The 18,183-nt window shown below is 37.0% G+C and overlaps 1 protein-coding gene across 1 annotated transcript; it reads left to right on the plus strand.

Moving 5' to 3' along the window:
- Window positions 1-1,395: 1,395 nt before the first annotated feature.
- Window positions 1,396-17,994, plus strand: LOC107701321 (apolipophorins-like). Its single transcript, XM_016503309.1, has 22 exons — window positions 1,396-1,413; window positions 2,042-2,092; window positions 3,199-3,360; window positions 4,012-4,149; window positions 4,243-4,420; window positions 5,014-5,150; window positions 5,232-5,335; window positions 7,592-7,757; window positions 7,879-8,064; window positions 9,997-10,149; window positions 10,284-10,428; window positions 11,377-11,535; window positions 11,640-11,758; window positions 12,970-13,167; window positions 14,196-14,380; window positions 14,469-14,651; window positions 15,341-15,432; window positions 15,545-15,714; window positions 15,814-15,967; window positions 16,106-16,185; window positions 16,313-16,493; window positions 17,969-17,994. Exons 1-22 carry the CDS (start codon window positions 1,396-1,398, stop codon window positions 17,992-17,994), a joined length of 2,985 nt encoding a protein of 994 aa, XP_016358795.1.
- The last annotated feature ends 189 nt before the right edge of the window (window positions 17,995-18,183 follow it).

Genomic DNA, 18,183 nt, shown 5'->3' on the forward strand with positions numbered 1-18,183 from the left:
TTTCATGATGTTGCACTCTAATCCTAAAATATAAATCCTCCAATTTTCTGCAGTTTCCATACAAAATCCACTTTCTGTAAACTGGTGCACAATGAACTTCTCAGTAGATTAGACCAAGGTCATCATCAATACAGGCCTTTAATCGTTCCTCCAAAGACCAGATGGAGTCTGGCGTCGGAGTATTTTACAGAGAGCAATAAGCCATGCAAAACACAGCAAGCTCACGCAATATACAGTCACTGAAGATAAAGTAGGGCAACCTAAAAGCTCCAACAGACGCTGTGAAAGTGTGAATCATACATGATGGCCTCCGACCTTTTTTTTTTTTTTTGTCCAACATTCTTCTTAAAGGTGCAGTGAAAAAAAAGGTAGTGCTGTGGAGAAATGAAAGGAATAATGGAATATAGTATTAGTAGGTCAGTGAATGGTTGAATGGTGCATAGTTACTTTATGTGTGCTGTGTGTGTTATGTATGGTGTGTAAGACACCATGAACACCACACACACATACACACATGTTGGGTTCACAATATTAGAAACAATTACAAAACAATATTCTATTAAACATGTATAATATCTAAAACTTTGCTTCTTATGTTGAACTTATTTTGTTTTAGGAATGGGACCAAGAAAAAAAGATACTAATTAACTTGCACTCAAGAAGTTTTTGTTTTACGCCCAGGCACCCTTAACTGCACAGCTAGCCCAGCAGATGGTGCCAGTAAAATGTACTTGAGAGTGCAGACAGGTCTTTCTTTTCATCAAACGTCCTCAATGAACTTGTGTCTAATGTATAGACACCATTTAAACTTCTTACTATCGCTCATACTTAGGGATTTAACCCTGTAAAACCTGACATATGAAATATTAGTCAAAAAAACCCTATTTTTAAAAATGTAGTTTATTCTATCTTTAGACAAAATAATAATAATAACAATAAACAAAAAAGTTTGCATGTTATTTGGTGAGTATCATACTCAACAAACTCTTCATGGCTCATATAGTATGACATAGGACAATATGGCGCTCATACTCGAGGAGGAAAATTTTATTCAGAGGCCCTAACTGAGCAAAAATATGAAATTTTGTGCAGTTGCTGATATTTATAGGGCAAAAAAGTATGATGAAATTCTGATAGGTTGCAAATTAGATCTTTATAGTAAAACAGACTAAATATGCAGTAAAGAACAGTAATACGGACTAAAGATATAAATATCAGTTGTGACTCTATATCTAGCAATAATATGTCTTAGTAAGATGATATTTAAATGCTTAGTTTTTTTTCTTCTTATTTTTTTGTTCTTTCTTATTATTTGTATTGTGGGGGAAAACATATAATGCAATGCACTATATTTAAGTTATTCTTAAAATCAAAGATTTCACAGCAAAAATACCCATGAATCACAATCTGAAGGTGAACATTTTTACAAAAGGCCTTTTACTTGCTAAAAAAGTATAAACTTACAATGGAAGTGAATGACGCAAATTTTTGGAGGATTTAAAAGTACACATGTGATGCAATTAATGTTATGAAACAAATGACATTAACAAAGGCCCTAGAAATTTCTTGCAAATTCATGAGCATGTTATGAGAAGGCAGAGGCTCAGTTCAAGATGTCCATCGGTATGCTGCAAGATTTTGTTAGCTGGATGGTCCCCTGGTGGGCATCTGTCCTCTGATTGGTGTCTTAGTGTCCAGTGGGTTTTTACAAAGGCTTAACTCAACATCTATCCATTCGCTTATGTGCTTATGCTTGGTAATGGTCTCTCCTATGAAGTGCAAGGCATTACTTTGAATCCAATCACTTATGGCTATGTCTCCGGTCTGTCTAGTGCTCCAAGATCTCTGTCTAATAATGTTGCTAATCTTTTTCAGTGGTAAGTATTTAATATCATATTCTTTAATATCCCCCCTTGATTATTAGGAGAAAATATAGAATTCTAAGTAAGTAAATGTTTGTTTCGCCACAAAGTTTTGCATAAGTGTTAGAACTTCTATAGTGAATGACTGTTTTTAACTTGTTAATGTTTTCTTTTACAAGCTGACTGCCACAAACTGCACCAAGATCAACGTTGCAAGTCTACTTGCCCTGGTAAGAGTATATACATGTTAATAAATATATTTTTTGCTATTCATCCATCCATATTTATATGGATATTCCACACACATACACACACACAGGTTTGTTTTTATGGTTTATGGGGACTCTCCATAGGCGTAATGGTTTTTCTACTGTACAAACCGTATTATAAAATTGTAAAAATATATTGCAAAAATGCATAAATGAGAGAGAAAAGGAATACATGTATGAATTAATGAACAAATAAATAACTTTATTTACATATAATTTTTACAATTAAGGACATGCCCAAATAGAGGTTTTCTCCAATTTAGATCACTTCTGGGCTCAACACATATAAATATATATCTGACTTATGTTTACAGCTGTGCAGAAAGGGCAAAGGCACACATATAGATACAGTACAACCATAAACAGTGCCTGGAAAGGTCCTTCATCAGGAGGCAGTCAGTTAGCTTTGGACTGTGTTGTTGACATTGATGTCCGACCAGGATGTCCAGAAATTATATTAAAGGTATGTTCTGTTCTATCAGTCTTTCTATATATGTTATCATTTTGTCATCCATATTGATATAGCTTTTCTTCCTTTACAATGCAACATTTTTCATAACAAGCATAATATAATATTTCACCATTGAGATAAAAATTGAGGCATTCGATTCCATTTCAGATAACAGCCAGTATTCATATATGCCTATACCTAGATTCATTTTTTTATTTTTGCAATCATGTTTCATTTATTCCATATTTGCTATATTTATTTATATGTAGCTAAGGAACATACAAATAAAGCATAGCTCTCCGAAAAGAGACAATTCGGTGCTACGCTTGAAGAATATAAGGTAATTTAAGTTTCTTTTGATGTGCTACACTCACTCACACTCTTCTAACATTTTCTGTGTTTGCATCCAATTAATACAAACTAATTCCATAGTCATGTAATTTTATATCTGGTTCAAAGTGTCAGAATTAATCATGTAGTGACAAACATTTGAAATAACATAATACTTCAGTTGATGCCACATCACTATAATCACTCTATTGCTGCTGTAGAGAGTTAGTCTGTCATGAGTGTTAAGAGGTTGAAGGTCCATCTGGTGTTTTGATTTCTCAGAGAGTCATTGGAGAAGAACCCCCTGCGGTTCTGGCTCGAGGGGGGAAAGGTCACAAAGCTCTGCCCACAGGAGGCTGAGCAGGTGTGGACTCTCAACATCAAGAGGTCCATTCTGAGCATGTTCCAGACCTCGCACTCGGGACGAGCCAGGGAGACAATCAGAGAGGTGAGAGGAACTGTAACTCACTCTGCACGCTTGTTTGTACAGGCCCACTTTTATACAAAAATCATATGCTCAATTTTGAAGTGTATTTGAGGCACTGAGTTTGTAAATTTGTAAAAAGTTGACATGGTTATTTTAACAAAACAATGCAATATATGCTACCGTTCAAAAATTTAGGGTCAATAAGATAAAAAAAAAAAATTATTAATGCAGCAAGGATGCATTCAGTTGATCAAAAGTGACATTTATATTGTTACGAAAGAATTCTATTTCAAATAAACTTTAATCAAAGAATCCTAAAAAAAAATGTTTCCACAAAAATATTAAGCAGCACAACAGTTTTCAACACTAATAATAATAAGAAATGTTTCTTGAGCCCCAAATCTGCATATTAAATTGATTTCTGAAAGAACTGGAGTACTGGCTGCTTAAAATTCTGCTTTGCCATCACAGGAATAAATTACATTTTAGAAAACCGTTCTTTTAAATCGGACGAATAATTTACAGTATTACTACTGTATTTTTGATCAAATAATGTAGCCTTGGTGAGCATAAGAGACGTTTTTTCAAAAACATTAAAAAACAAACTCTCTACTCTACTAAGTATGAGCATTAGTATACTATGAATGACACTAGATTATGATTTCTCTACAGAATGATGTGTATGGGACATGTATGAGTTCTTATGAACAGAGGGGACTGTCGCTGGTGAAGAGCCGAAGCCTCCAGCAGTGCCTCAGTGACAGAATCGATCAGTTTTGGAGGCACTCTGTCCCCCTGAAGGATGGCATGGTGGGCCCCACTTTTTCTATTCTTCACCCAACATTCACACAACTGACCCAATGTGAATTGCCTTAAGTTTGAGTTGCTTTTTATGTTGATTAGACGGTGAGTGCCGGCCTCACATGCATCCAGCTCTATGATGGAACAATGCTGAAGAAGGTCAACTGTACAGAAACAGTGTCACTGGTTCCACTGCCAGGCCTCTTAGAAGTAACAGAAACTAAAACCATTTCAAGCCTGACTCTCCTGAGAACCCTTGAAGTGATTCCATCGGATTTGGGTATGACTAAGCTTTTGATGTTGTCGATCCAGTATGATCATGTCACTCTTTTAATGCTATATTTACTACTTTAATTGAGTATAAATATTTATGTTGACTACATTTTAACAAAAGAATTAATCTTTTTACTCAGATACACTTCTCTTGACCCTTTTGTGGATCAAATTTAATAGAGTTTTCAAACTGTGAAAAAAGTCTGCAAGAAATATAAGCGTGATAGTAACATCCAATTCATGAATGAATCATTTTAGCCAACTCTTTTGATCATTCGGTTCATGTGAATCTTTCAAACTCGTTCAAACAGAGATCTAAATGATTAATTTCACAAATCATCAATCTGAATCTATAATAACGTGCAATGGATCTCTATTTGGGAATCTAAAAATGATGTCCTTAATGTGATACATTTTTTTTGTTGTTGTTTAAGTATTATGAAATGATGATTAAGTTGGTGTGCAATATCTGAATAGTTATCTGGTGAATGCATACAGACACAAATCAGAAAAGACTGGTCTCTAAATGTAAAACTTTTAAAATGTAAAACTATAATAAAACATATATGTAAAGTGTAATCATCTTCTCTGTCATTTCAGGGCAGCACGCCGGTTACTTGGCCAGTATTGTGTTTGAGGCTGAAGGCCAAATCTCAGGCAGACATGGTGGACCATCAGTTCAAGAGGTTTCCAACACAGTGAGGAGGTTGTGTGCTCATCTCGCAAATCAGCAACAGGTCAGGCGCCAGCTTACAGTATTAAAGTGATTCTTTCATTCAAGATGGTAAGTTTCTCTCACTTTACTTCATCACTCTTAGCAATCAGAGCTTCTCCTGAATCTGGTGCTCCAGTTGAGAACCTTGTCATCCCATCAGTTGAGAGACTTGTGGCATGAGGCCTCCTTCAAATGTCGAGATGACTGGTTGGTCCTTCAAAACTTATTACATACATTAAAAATAGCGTAATGCTGGAAGATGTTTACTGATGATATATACTTTATATACGTCATAGCATGCTGTAATAAAACCATGGTACATATTCCAAAAAACTTCCAACCACACTTCTACTGTTGGAACGAGGAGCGAGGAGACGCAGGAGTAACTCAACTTCACAAACTTTAATGAACAGGGTAACTAACACACGGAGATGACGTTTAACACAGGACGCAAGACACAGGAAACACTGGGCTTATAAACACAGGGAACGTAATCAGGGAGAACTGAAACAGGTGGAGTAATTAATCAACAACCATGGAAACTAATGACGGAACACCTGAAATCAAAGAACACAAATCAACACGAGGGAGGAACTGTAGGTCACAGGGAGCATATGGGGAGAAAAACACACAAAGACAGTCCTTGGGCATGACATTTCGCCCCCCTCCCTGAAGGCGCGTCCTCGTGCCACATACCAACAACAAAGGGGGTGGGCGCCTTGGAGGCCCCTCAGGGCAGGCTCAAGCGGGACAGGAAGCCTACAAGGCGGTATCGGATCCGGGTACCATGGCGGATCAGGCAGCTCGGGAGCCATGGCGGAGGAGGCAGACTAGGGAGTCATGGCAGAGCAGACAGTTCAGGAGGCCATGGTGGAGCAGGCAGTTCAGGGGGCCATGGCGGAGCAGACAGTACAGAGAGCCATGGCGGAGCAGGAAGTCCAGGGGGCCATGGTGGAGCGGCCTCCATGGCCTTGGCCTCGGCACTTGGCCCGGCCTCTACGGCCGGAGCCCTATAGCCCCCCAAAAAATTCCTTGGGGAAAATTTCGGATTCTGAGACCTTCTGTTGGCCAGATGTGGGAACAGCGGCCCTCCCTAGGCTTGATTCGGGAACTGTGGCCCTCCCTGGGCCAGACGTGGGAACAGCGGCCCTCTCTGGGCCGGACGTGGGAACAGGAGCCCTCTCTGGGCTTGACGTGGTAACTGGAGCCCTCCTTGGGCTGGACGTGGGAACTGGAGCCCTTTTTGGAGCGGATTCAGAGGCTGGAGCCGACACTGGAGCAGACTCAGGGGCTGGAGCCAACAGTCTTTTCCTCCGCATTCTCCTTTTATGAGCAGAGGTGAAGGAGACTGCTGCTGTCAGCTGAGGGCTTGGGAGTGAATTGGCTGGCGGGCTTGACAGTGGAGCGGCCAGCGGGCTTGAGAGTGCAGCAGCTGCTGGCCTCGACTTCTGAGCGGCCGGTGGGCTTGAGATTGCAGCGGCCGGCGGGTTTGACGCTGAGCTGGTTCTGAATCAGGGCCCGCAGAATTAGGGAATTCGCTAGGGCAGCGAATCTTGCGGCAGTTTCCATTTTCGCAGGAGGGGGAAAAACGGAAAACAAAACTTTCAAAAAAGGAAACAAAAACGAGGAGAAGGGGTGTCACTTACTGTTCGGTCCTGTGTTAAACGTCATCTCCATGTGTGTTACCATTCATTGAAGTTTGTGAAATTGAGTTACTCCTGCGTCTCCTCGCTCCTCGTTCCGACAGTAGAAGTGTGACAGTATTGTATAAGAAAAAAAATCGCCTCATTTAATCCTCTATTTGGGACCATGAAGTTTTTGCATTGTGACACTCATTTTAATCCCTCACCCATATTTATCATTACTGTAATGCTGAAAATCTTATTATAATTAATTTATGCACTATACTGTATTGTAATTTATACAATACAGTATTATATGACCCGTTTTCTTTTTTTTTTTAAGAATGAAATACAATAGAAATTCAGATGGGCTAAATTGCAATGAGAAAAATTTATTTTTTATAAGTGCAAATATAATTTCTAATTTTTTTTTAATAAGATGGGAGGGGGAAAAAAATGTCAATGCATTTGTGCTCACTTACAATAGTTTTGCGGTCACCCAAAAAACTTTTGTGATGGAAATAATATGAGGGGGAAGGGAAAAAAACATATTTAGTGTTTTGTGAGTGAACTCAAAGTTTCTTGGGGGACTAAACATGTTTTGCAAGAGAACACGAAACTTCTCAAGGGAATGTAAATGTTTCGCAAGGGAATGCAAAGTTTCTCGAGGAACGCAAATGTTTTTGAGAGAACGCAATGTTTTGCAGTGGAAAGCAATACTTTTTTGAGAGAATCAAAGGATTTAAATTTTTATTCAATTAAATTATACAGCAATTACAACAATTGTTTTTAATTTCTGTGTTTTTTTCCAATGGTAATGTTGATTTTGGTGTCATGACAGGCAGCCCCTTCTAGATACTCTGTCAGCCTGTGGAACTGAGGATTGCATCCTTGTCACTACAGACCTCATACTCAACAAAGAAGTGGACCACGAACAAATCCTACCTCTCCTCAATACTATCAGTTTTGCTTCCCACCCTACTTCATCCATGATTAGCCACCTTAGTGTATGTTTTTGAGTTGTTCAATAACTTAATTTAAATGAATTATAATACAAAATTGAAAGTCGTCTCTTAAACAGAGTGTGACCAAGGTGATATGTGGATTTGCTGGTATTTTCTTCTTCAGGCTTTGCTGCAGATACCTCTTATCCATCCAAAAGCACTGCTGGTTGTGTCTTCACTGGTCCATGGTCTTTGTCAACAGGAACAGGGTCCATGTAACGAAATCTCTGAAGTCCAACAGTTCGTCCATGTTCTGAATCAGAGTCTTGATGCAGGATGTGAAGTGGATGATCATTTGCAGATCACAGAGGTACAGTCAGTGCTGGGTCGATTACTTACAAAATTGTAGTATGTTACTGATTACAAATGACATGTTGAAAATTGTCAGTAATGAAATCAAGACAACTCATTTTAGGCAATGTATTCTGACTACGTTTGGATTACGTTTAGATTGCTTGTTAATCTCACTTGTTTATAGATTTGAATGGGATTAAAAAACAAAAAGATAATAAAATGTATGACCATTAACCGACACGCAAATGTGTTGTAAAATTATTGAAATAATAACTCTAAGTTTCAGGGGGACTTCAAGTATCAAATATTTTAGGTCAAAGCGGTTTGACTGACAAAAGGTTTGGAAATCCCTGCCCCTATTATGCCATTTTTAAGGTTCCTAATATTGTTTTGGGAGTCTCCTGCAAGAGGTTTACATGCTGCAAGGTCAAAAAATGCTTTCATTTTCTCAAAATATAGATTTAATATCACCTTATTTTCCTGTGATTCTTAAACGATTAGTTTAAAGCAGTTCTAAGATTCACTCTCTCTAAACCCCACCTTTCCGTGAGCCTACTCTGCTCTGATTCGTCAGATGGCCAAGTCTGTTGTGATCGGTCAACTGCGTACAGAGCGTGTCGGAAACGATATGCCCATTGATACAGTTCCGTATTTTGAACACTTGATAGAAAATATTAAAGGGGTCATATGATACGATTTCAATTTTTCCTTTCTTTTTGGAGTGTTACAAGCTCTTGGTGCATAAAGAAGATCTGTAAAGTTGCAAAGACTAAAGTCTAAAATCCAAAGAGATATTCTTTATAAAAGTTAAGAATCAACCACGCCTACCTAAAATGGCTCGTTCTAACACTCCCCCACATACCTACGTCACTATGTGGGAAGATTCGCATAACGCTGCCCAAATGTTCACGCAAAGAAAGAAGGTGTAACTTTTATTCTCGCTGTAGTATTGTTGTTGCCGCCGCCGCCGCCATGTCTTGAAGGTGCTGTGTGTTTCGTTGTGAAAGCGAAACTACTTTGTTTGGCCTTCCAAAAGAGGACGATATCCGTTCGTCATCCCTGGAGCTGATCCGTGCTGGTCGCTGAGAAATACATCAACTTCACGCTGTTGATCACCGGATCGGCTTTCACTGTGGACAAAGCGGAGTCCAGCCCGGGGTCGTCACATGTGGTTGCCGCAAGCCTGCCGCGTCGTTCTCAAGCCCACCGGCCGCCGCTCACTCTAGTGTGTGGCGCTGTGTTTCGTTGTGAAAGCGAAATTACTTTGTTTGGCCTTACAAAAGAGGACACGACTAGAAATCAGTGGTTAAGTTGTATTTACAACCACATTTAATTACACCAAATGCACAAAATAATGTTCTTTTTAGCAACATCATATGAGCCCTTTAACATCTATTATTTATCATACTTACAGGTTGTGATTCAATTGAGCCAGCAGGTCCAAATAAACTGGGTACTGAGCCATCTTTCAAGAGCAAGCACTTTGTATACCCCGCGTTGAACTCCCAGAGATTAGAGAAGCCGTCGTCAGTAAAATGACGGGAACACAAAAAAAGATTGGCATTGTACTGCTGTGCTACAGTGGAAAAATGAATTTTAACCACTGATGATTTGCAGCCTCATCTTTTGGAAGTGAAAATAAAACGAATTTACTTTCACAGTGTAGGACAGAGCATCTTCTCAACATGATGTTAGCCACACAAACAAGCTACAGTGTTTGAGAGCGGGGTCAAGTTGTTCGTGGCCGGCCAACGTAGAACAAAGGCGGTCATTATGCAAATGTGTTACCCAGCTGACGACTCGTTTAGGCTGTTCAGAGTCGATTCTTTCTTTTGGGAGACAATAACTTTATTTTTTTTTAATAGTCAACATAATGCCACAAATACTTGAGCTTGACTCATACTGAACCTGAAATATGGCTTTAAACTGTTCTGTACCTCTTGTGCAGCTGCTGCATGTGTTGAAAGCAGTGGAGAATGCAGGAGCGGCTACATCAGATCTCATCCCCACACTGAGCCGCTGTGTGCAGAATCAGTCTGTGCCACTGGAGCTTCGGCTGGCAGCTGTACGAGCATTCAGGAGAATCCCATGCCATCATGACGTCAGTATCACCGAACAATTTACGATACAATTAACACTGGACATGCATGTGGTGTGCTGATACGTTTGCATTGATGTTATGTCTATTATGGAATGACTTATGTTCTTGCATTATGTTCTTTCTTATGTTATCAGAGGACAACTCTTGCTCGGGCATTTCAAAGCCAGCAGGAGAATGTGGAGGTCAGAATCGCAGCATATCAGCAGCTCATGCACTGTCCAAACCAGGAGATTTTCACAATTGTGAAGACAACTTTAAGCATTGAGAAGTCTAGTCAAGGTATTGAGTTATTGAATATTATTTATTATGACTAACTCAAATTTGCTACATTATTTCAACACGGCCAGAGAAAGTGTGAAAATCAAATGCTTTTGATATGGATAGATAAATATTCAATGGGTAAATTCTGGTAGAATTACTTTTTTTACATATATAATATATCTGAAATAAAAAACAAAAACCTGTTTAGTACCAAGCCTTCAAAATTGGGTTGAGGTTTGAAAGTCAGTGCAAAAATGTTAATTAAAATATGGCCTTTGTCAGACTCTGTTCTGTGTTTTGTGTTTTGCTCCCCACGCACTCCATGTCCTGGTTTTCCCATGTGTTTTCTTATGCCCGTATTTGGTCCTTCCTGTTTCCTGTTCCCATTATGTTCCCTGATTAGTTTCATTAGTTCCAGGTGTTTCTCGTCATCCCCTTGTCATGTCATGTGTATTTAAAGTGTTCCCTGTTCTTAGTTTGGTCGTCTGGTATTGTTTATGTCAACCTCCTCAGTTACGTGTGTTTTCCTGATTCTCTTGATGTTATTAAAATCTCCTTGTTGATGTACTCCTCGTCTTCTCGCTCCACGCTCCCTCACAGTAGCGAACGTGACCGCCTTAAAAAGAGCTTAATATAAATATAATGAAACAAAAATGTATCCAAAAAAGCATAAAGTGCCTGCATTTACAGTGAAACCATGATACTTTTATTTTAAATAAAATTAAAATTGAGTTTGATTTTTTTTTGTCTAAATAACCTATTCATTTTTTTTTTATAAATGAGCAAAACAATTATAGCTACATCAGTAGTAAGTCACACATGGAGCACAAATGGCACCATTTCCTTAGAATGAGCCAAATATGTTCTGCATGGAAGAGGTTGCATATTTTCAGCTTTCATATTTCTAACACTCTTCAGCTGTAAAATGAGACCCATTTTTATACATTCTCTATGATATCTCCTCAGTTGGGTCGTTTGTTTGGAGTCATCTTTTCAATATCCAGAAAACAGAAGATCCTCTGAAAAAAGACCTGATGGAGTCACTGCCAGATGATATCATAAGTAAAGACTTTGAAGCTGAACCATGGAAATATTCCTCACATATGGACTACACAGTGGACACAGGTACTACACATAATATAACATTTCCATCTGTTTCCAATAATGCTCTATTTGTAACACTTTGGTTTTCCCTCATTTGCAATGTGTGGATTGTATGTCTGCTCCAGGAGTGGCTGCTGCTAACATCGAGGGAGCTTTAGTTTTCTCCCCTGAATCTTTTGTTCCACGTTATGCTATGGCAAATCTGACAGTTCACGTCCTAGGCAGAGCATTCAATCTTCTGGAGGTGAAAATCCAATTTGTTCAACATCTGTTTGTATTTTCCACAAAACTAATCTAAATTGAAACTGTTTGCTGTACTGTTCCTAGTCTTATTGTTCATCAGTGAACACTATTCCAATAAAAATAAGTTTGTCTTCATAATCTTTCATCATAATGTAATTACTTGCTTTACATCTGAAATTATTTTTTTGTTCGAGTACAACTAGGTGAGGGTTTTCAAACTGTAGTCCAGAAACACGCATATTTCCATGAGGGATCTGTAGAAAAATAGAAAAATAGAGAAAAAATTAAATAGAAAATAGAAAATAACTAATAATAATTTACAAGACCAAATATATTAAAAGATCCAAATATTATTTTAAAATACATATTTGCTTATTTGAATGCATATTTAAAGCAATTATATTTGTCACCATATAAATGGGGTTTTAAACATGGAAAATATTTATAGCTGCCTTTAATTTAAAAATTGGTCCCTTGTAAGGGGATAATCATGTTAATCATGGGCATCAAAAACTGGAACCAAATGTTTGAAGACCCCTAAATTTAGGCTGTGCAGGCATATAGTTAATGGTAGCCAAAACACAAATAGCTATTGTAATATCTGACCCTGAACCACAAAACCAGTCATAAGGGTACATTTTTCAAATCTTAATTTTTTTTTTAATCTGAGGGTGCAAAAAAAATCTAAATATTGAGAAAATCGCCTTTAAAGTTGTCCAAATGAAGTTCTTAACAATGCATATTACTAATCAAAAATTAAGTTTTGATATATTTACAGTAGGAAATTTGCAAAATATCTTCATGGAACATGATCTTTACTTAATGTCCTAATGATTTTTGGCATAAAAGAAAAATCAATAATTTTGACACATACAATGTATTTTTGGCTATTGCTATGAGACTGGTTTTGTGGTCCAGGGTCACATATGTTTTTTTTTTTTGTTTTGTTTTTTTGAGTCAGTAATGTAGCCTTTCCCATATAATGCCAATAACCAAAAGATAAAATCTGGTCTTTTTCTGTATATATATTTTTTTAAGTCAAAAATATATACCATTACAGAAGTTAAATTAGTACCCCTAACCACTTGTCTAGGCCATGTGAGAAATTGGTTAATGTTATCCAAAAAAAAAAAAATAACATATAGCTATTTTAGTTTTTAAGTAGCATATATTTTTGTTCAATGATAGTAATTATTTTCATCGATTATTTAGATTAGCCTAAGAATGGAAAACCTAGAGCCTGTTCTGAAGAAAATCTTTGAGGAGCATCCTCTAGCATCAGCTGAACTCTCCAGACCTAAGGGTCGAACAGACTCTATGAGACATGAACAGAAAGGACGAAACAGAGATGAGGAACAAGGAGGCAGTGATGGCTGTCAGTCCACAGGTTTGAGTTCCATCAAGACTAAGGTGAGAGTCTTGCAGATTGTGGGTTTGTGTCTGTTATTTGGCTCCACATCCGGCATGACCAATATTTCTATTTAAGTTCACAGAGCAGAGGAAAAGAGATAGTAGGTTCCGATGTTGGATGAATGTGAAGATGTTCGGCAACGACCTCACCTTTATGACCTGTGATGATCTCTATGCATATCAGAGAAAGCTGTCACTTAGTACAGCTGGTGTTGTTGTCAAGTTGTTAAAGGTAAGAAATTCTTTCTCAAGCTGTTACTTAAAGGAGCATTCTGGGTTCAATACTCACTTTGGTCACCATTTAAGGTCAAATTCTCACTATTAACTATGACTTTTGCCTCAAGAAACTCCTAATTTGCTGCTTATTAATAGTTAGGAAGGTAGCTGTTAAGTTTAGGTATGGGGTTGGATTAAGGGATCTAAAATATAAATAAGGCATTAATATGTGCCTATAAGTACTAATAATCAGCCAATATGCATGCTAATAAGCGACTAGTGAGAATTGGTCCCTAAAATGAAGTGTTACCCTTACTTTTTTAATATTATAGTTACAATATGTGAACAGTATGCATGTAAACATGATTTAAGTTTTAAAAAAAAAAAAACACTTAATAACCTTGTCTGTGTAAAGGTACAACCAATTTTATAACTTCAGCGTCATGATAATATAATACCTAAAACCCCAAAGTGACTAAAAATGATTTACAACTCAAATACAACACAAGTTTAAACAAAAGAATAAATGTAAGTGCTTTCATAGAATGATAAGCTTCACATTTCTGCTTTTAAATCAATACACCTTGATGTTTGCTTTTTTTCTAAGGAGATAATGTGATATAATGTGGTTAATAACATTATGCCTTAAATGCTGTCGAATGAGCTTAACTTGTAATAAACCCTGAATGTTCCTTTTAAGCTGATTTAATAATTGTCACCTTATCATATAAGCCAAAATTTTAATATTGGTACGTCTATAGTATATTTTGTTTTAAATACTGTAATAATTTTAATTTATTTCCTTTTCCTAGGGTCAAGAGATTAAAATCAGTCAGAGGCCTATTGTTCTGGCAGAGGAGCTGATTTTGCCATCTCTCTCTGGATTACCCATGAGGCTAAGCATCAACATGTCCACTTTGTTCTCCCTCAGAATTAAAGGCATTGCTAACTATAAGAATTGGTCACATTTCTCACTGGCTGGCTATGTCAAACCAAAGTATGTCTCATGAAGTTTTGAAAATGGCAGTGTGCTGTCAGGTTGAAGTTATGATGGCAAGTCAACTCCTGTTTCTCCTTTTGCACAGTGCATTGGTTGCTATCTCCGTGAGAGCTGGAGTGGATGGAGCGTTTGGTCGTGTGGGATTAGAGTGGGTCACTCAACTCAAAACCTTCACCAGCTTGGATGGAGCTGTATATCTGCATCATGGCCAGAGCCTGAAGGTGGTTCTCAATACTCCAGAAGATGTCATGGATGTACTGACCTTCAAGTATGAAAAATATTTACATTATCTTTTGAATATATAAATTATTTTTTATATATATATATATATATATATATATTAGTGCTGTCAAATCGATTAATCACGATTAATCGATTTGACATGCATATTGCAACAAAACTGATGTTTATTAATATTTGAAAAATGTTTGTCCTCAAAAAGTAATGTGGTGTGACTACAATTCAGAAACAGGAAATTATATCATAGAGAAGACCCTAACAACTGTTATGTCAAGTTGTTACTTTTTATGACAAAACAAGGTTAGTTTGGGTTGTAAAATGTCATGTGGTGTGACTCCCTAAAAACTTGAATCTGCTCATGAATTTAAGAATACTTATTCTTGAAATTTGTAAAAAAAAAAAATGTACATTTTGAAAATAATGATTACGATGTGTACACTTACATGTATTTAATATGTAACAACATGTTATTACTTACATGATGGTTACACCACAGAACATTTTAGTGTCATTCAATTTTATTCTTAAAAGACATATAAAAGCTTTTCAAAACCATATGAAACCAACTTTAATACAAAGAATACATTGGCACATGTTTTAAACTATATATTCTTAAAGATTTTTCCTTTTCTTAATTGTAGACACTTTTATTTGTCACTGACCTATAAACAGTTGTTTTATCTTGACTAAAATCGCTTGATCGTCTATTCGAAACAGCTCCAGAATGTATCGTGTGAGTGGGGAAAGTAAAGAGGAGCTCATAGCTACAAGAAATCTCAAGGAGAAGAACACTTGCACTCCTAAAGCATGTGAGTGTATTTAAAACAACAAACGTTATATGTTTCTTAACATTTTTCTTTGTGGAAAGACATAAAAGGTGTATTTGGCGTATTTGACATATTTGAATGGTTATTTTGTCAGGGTCTAAGATGGTTGGATGGCAGTTATGCTCTGATATCATTTATCCTTTGACACTGATGGGAAAAGGCTTCCCACCACTGGACCCCGTTCTTTTTACTCTCAGACTCCAAAAACTAGACACTGATCTCAACCAGTACCTCTTGGAGGCAGCCTATACTTTTGTACCCCAGGTAGGGAAGATATCTGACATCTGTCCATTCAAGTTAAGAAGGTCAAAATAAACTCCTCATTAAATTGTTCTTTCTGTGCTTCTTGTGGATCTTTGACAGCGTAATTCCTGGATGCCACTGGAAGCCACTCTGCTTCTCTTTCTTGGCACACCGCAGTCCACTATCCCCAGACATGTGTCCCTAGATGTCAATCTCAGTCCAAAAAGGCTGATTCTGAAAATAACACATCCCCTAAAAACCATTCACATTCAAGGTTTCAAAAGCACTTCAAAAATGGATTTCCTAATGAATATTTCAAGGCTGATTTCAAACTAGAACACAAAACAACTGTACTTACATAACTTTGTTTCTTTGAATGTTTAGGATATTTTCCCATCTTTTTTTATCACAGCGCAGCTTGAAGAAATAAACAACCAACATTCAGGCAGAATCGAACTACTGATAGACAACATCCACCATTATTTTATCAAGGTAAGTGAGAGGAACATTTGCTTTTATCAATTTCAAAGTCTCATTAAAAGCTGTTATGCTGATTTATTCAAGAATCTTGTCTTAATTAAGAACATGGTTCATTAAATCATTCCCCATTGTGCCCAAGGGACTACTGGAGACAGTGAATCTTGCTTCAGAGACGAGAGCCCACGTTCATCTTGATGCCAAAGTAGTAGCAGATGGGCATCCATTCTCCCTCTCAGTCAACACCACACATGCTCGCAGCAGGAAGTTCATAATACAGGCCTTGCTTAAAAATGTCTTCAGTAAGGATGCATCGCTCTCAGGCAAGAATTTGCTAATACTTTTGAACGGTTCCATAAGTGTTTGTTTCATTCACTTTCTCATTTTTCATTCATTAGGGATTTCAAAAGATTCGTCAATGTAGGGTTCTTAGATGTTAACCAAACCAACTAGCTCTGAGATGATTCACAACATTACAAACTTTGAATTTGAAGGAATAAAGCATATGATCTGAGCTAATCATCCTACAATGCATTGTAAATGACGTAACTGAATTTATTCAACAGTTCTTTCTGGTCCTCGAATTTGATTGGCTGAGAGCCTTTTCCAGCCGTGTGATATTCTAGTGATAACAGAACTCCAACTGTTTTACCGTTTGTATCACTTGCTTGCAGTATTTCTCACAGCGAGTGTCATAGCGGATGCCCAATTCCACTATAATTGTATAAATAATACTGTTTTTGTGTCACGGAATGTAGTTTTAAGAGTTTGTACCTGAGAATGTAGTTGTTTAAAATTCAATTAGTGGTTTGTTAATAAAGATAACATCTAGGTATTTAAAAATTTCCTTCGACGTTTTCGGAGATGTGAGCTCCAGAGCGTCAGCGGCCGTTCAGCGCTGCCTTTGTACTTTTGACCTAAATTGCCTAGCAACTTTTACGATGGCTGTTGTTGTTTATTAAATACTATTATTCAATAAATAATATTTTATATAATTAATAGTAGTAATTATAATAGTATTTAGTATTGAGAAACGGCGTGCGTGTTTGCGAAGGTGAATTTAGTTACATTATTTCGCTATTAAGGCCCCGATATACTCAAAACTAAGTTCTTTTTCGTTCTTCATTTAGGGGTAAAATGAAGTTCGAAATACGTCAGCAGCGGTATACTGTTATCGAACATCCCGACGCCGCCCACTCTGATGAAAGCGACGTTTAAATGAATATGTAAATATGTGCTGCACGTTTTCCTCTCAGTAATAAAAGAAACATAACAAAAATTGAGAAAACAGCAAGCATTTTTTATAAAAAAGCATCTGTTCATAGCAACATGGGTATTGCACAAGCTCTGCAAATTAGCACTCCCGTGAAGTCACGTCACGTGTATTTACATGGCACTTTATTCAATATATAGCTTAAAAGCAAGCAGCAGTATTAAACATGAAAAACAGTGTCAGTGTCTCATTTCATCAAAAGCAAAACTTAATTTGCTATTATAAAGCTACTTGCTATTTGCTATTATAAAGCTACGTTCATGTTTTTACCCGCGGACATCTCACCTCCAAGCATTGCTACTTGTGTGATATTGCTCATTTGTACAACATAAAATGTCTGATATTTATTAAGTGATTACACAGCCCTGCATCTTGAAAAATAATATTGCATTTGATGATGCTGAATAAAAAAAAATCAATACTTTCCATCACATACAGTTTTTTTTCCACAAAATATCATAATATAATTTTTCACAAAAATTTGAAAAAGGTTTTTCAAGATTTTTCAAATTGTATTTGTGTTAGCTTCAGTGCTTCAGTTTGACTATTAAACATAATTTCAAAAAATTAAAAAAAAGAAGTTGAAATCGCTAATTTGTTTCCTCCACAAAAGCATTTTTCATCACTTGAAAATGAAGGTTGTGGTAGATTAAAAGATTTTCATCTTAAAACTCAATGTCTCTTTAGACAAAAAGAATGGGATTTTTATTTCCAGAACTGTAAAGTTGTGCTCTATAGTT

This window comes from Sinocyclocheilus anshuiensis, unplaced genomic scaffold (assembly GCF_001515605.1).
Source record: "Sinocyclocheilus anshuiensis isolate Anshui unplaced genomic scaffold, SAMN03320099.WGS_v1.1 scaffold1726, whole genome shotgun sequence".
Classification (NCBI taxonomy): domain Eukaryota; kingdom Metazoa; phylum Chordata; class Actinopteri; order Cypriniformes; family Cyprinidae; genus Sinocyclocheilus; species Sinocyclocheilus anshuiensis.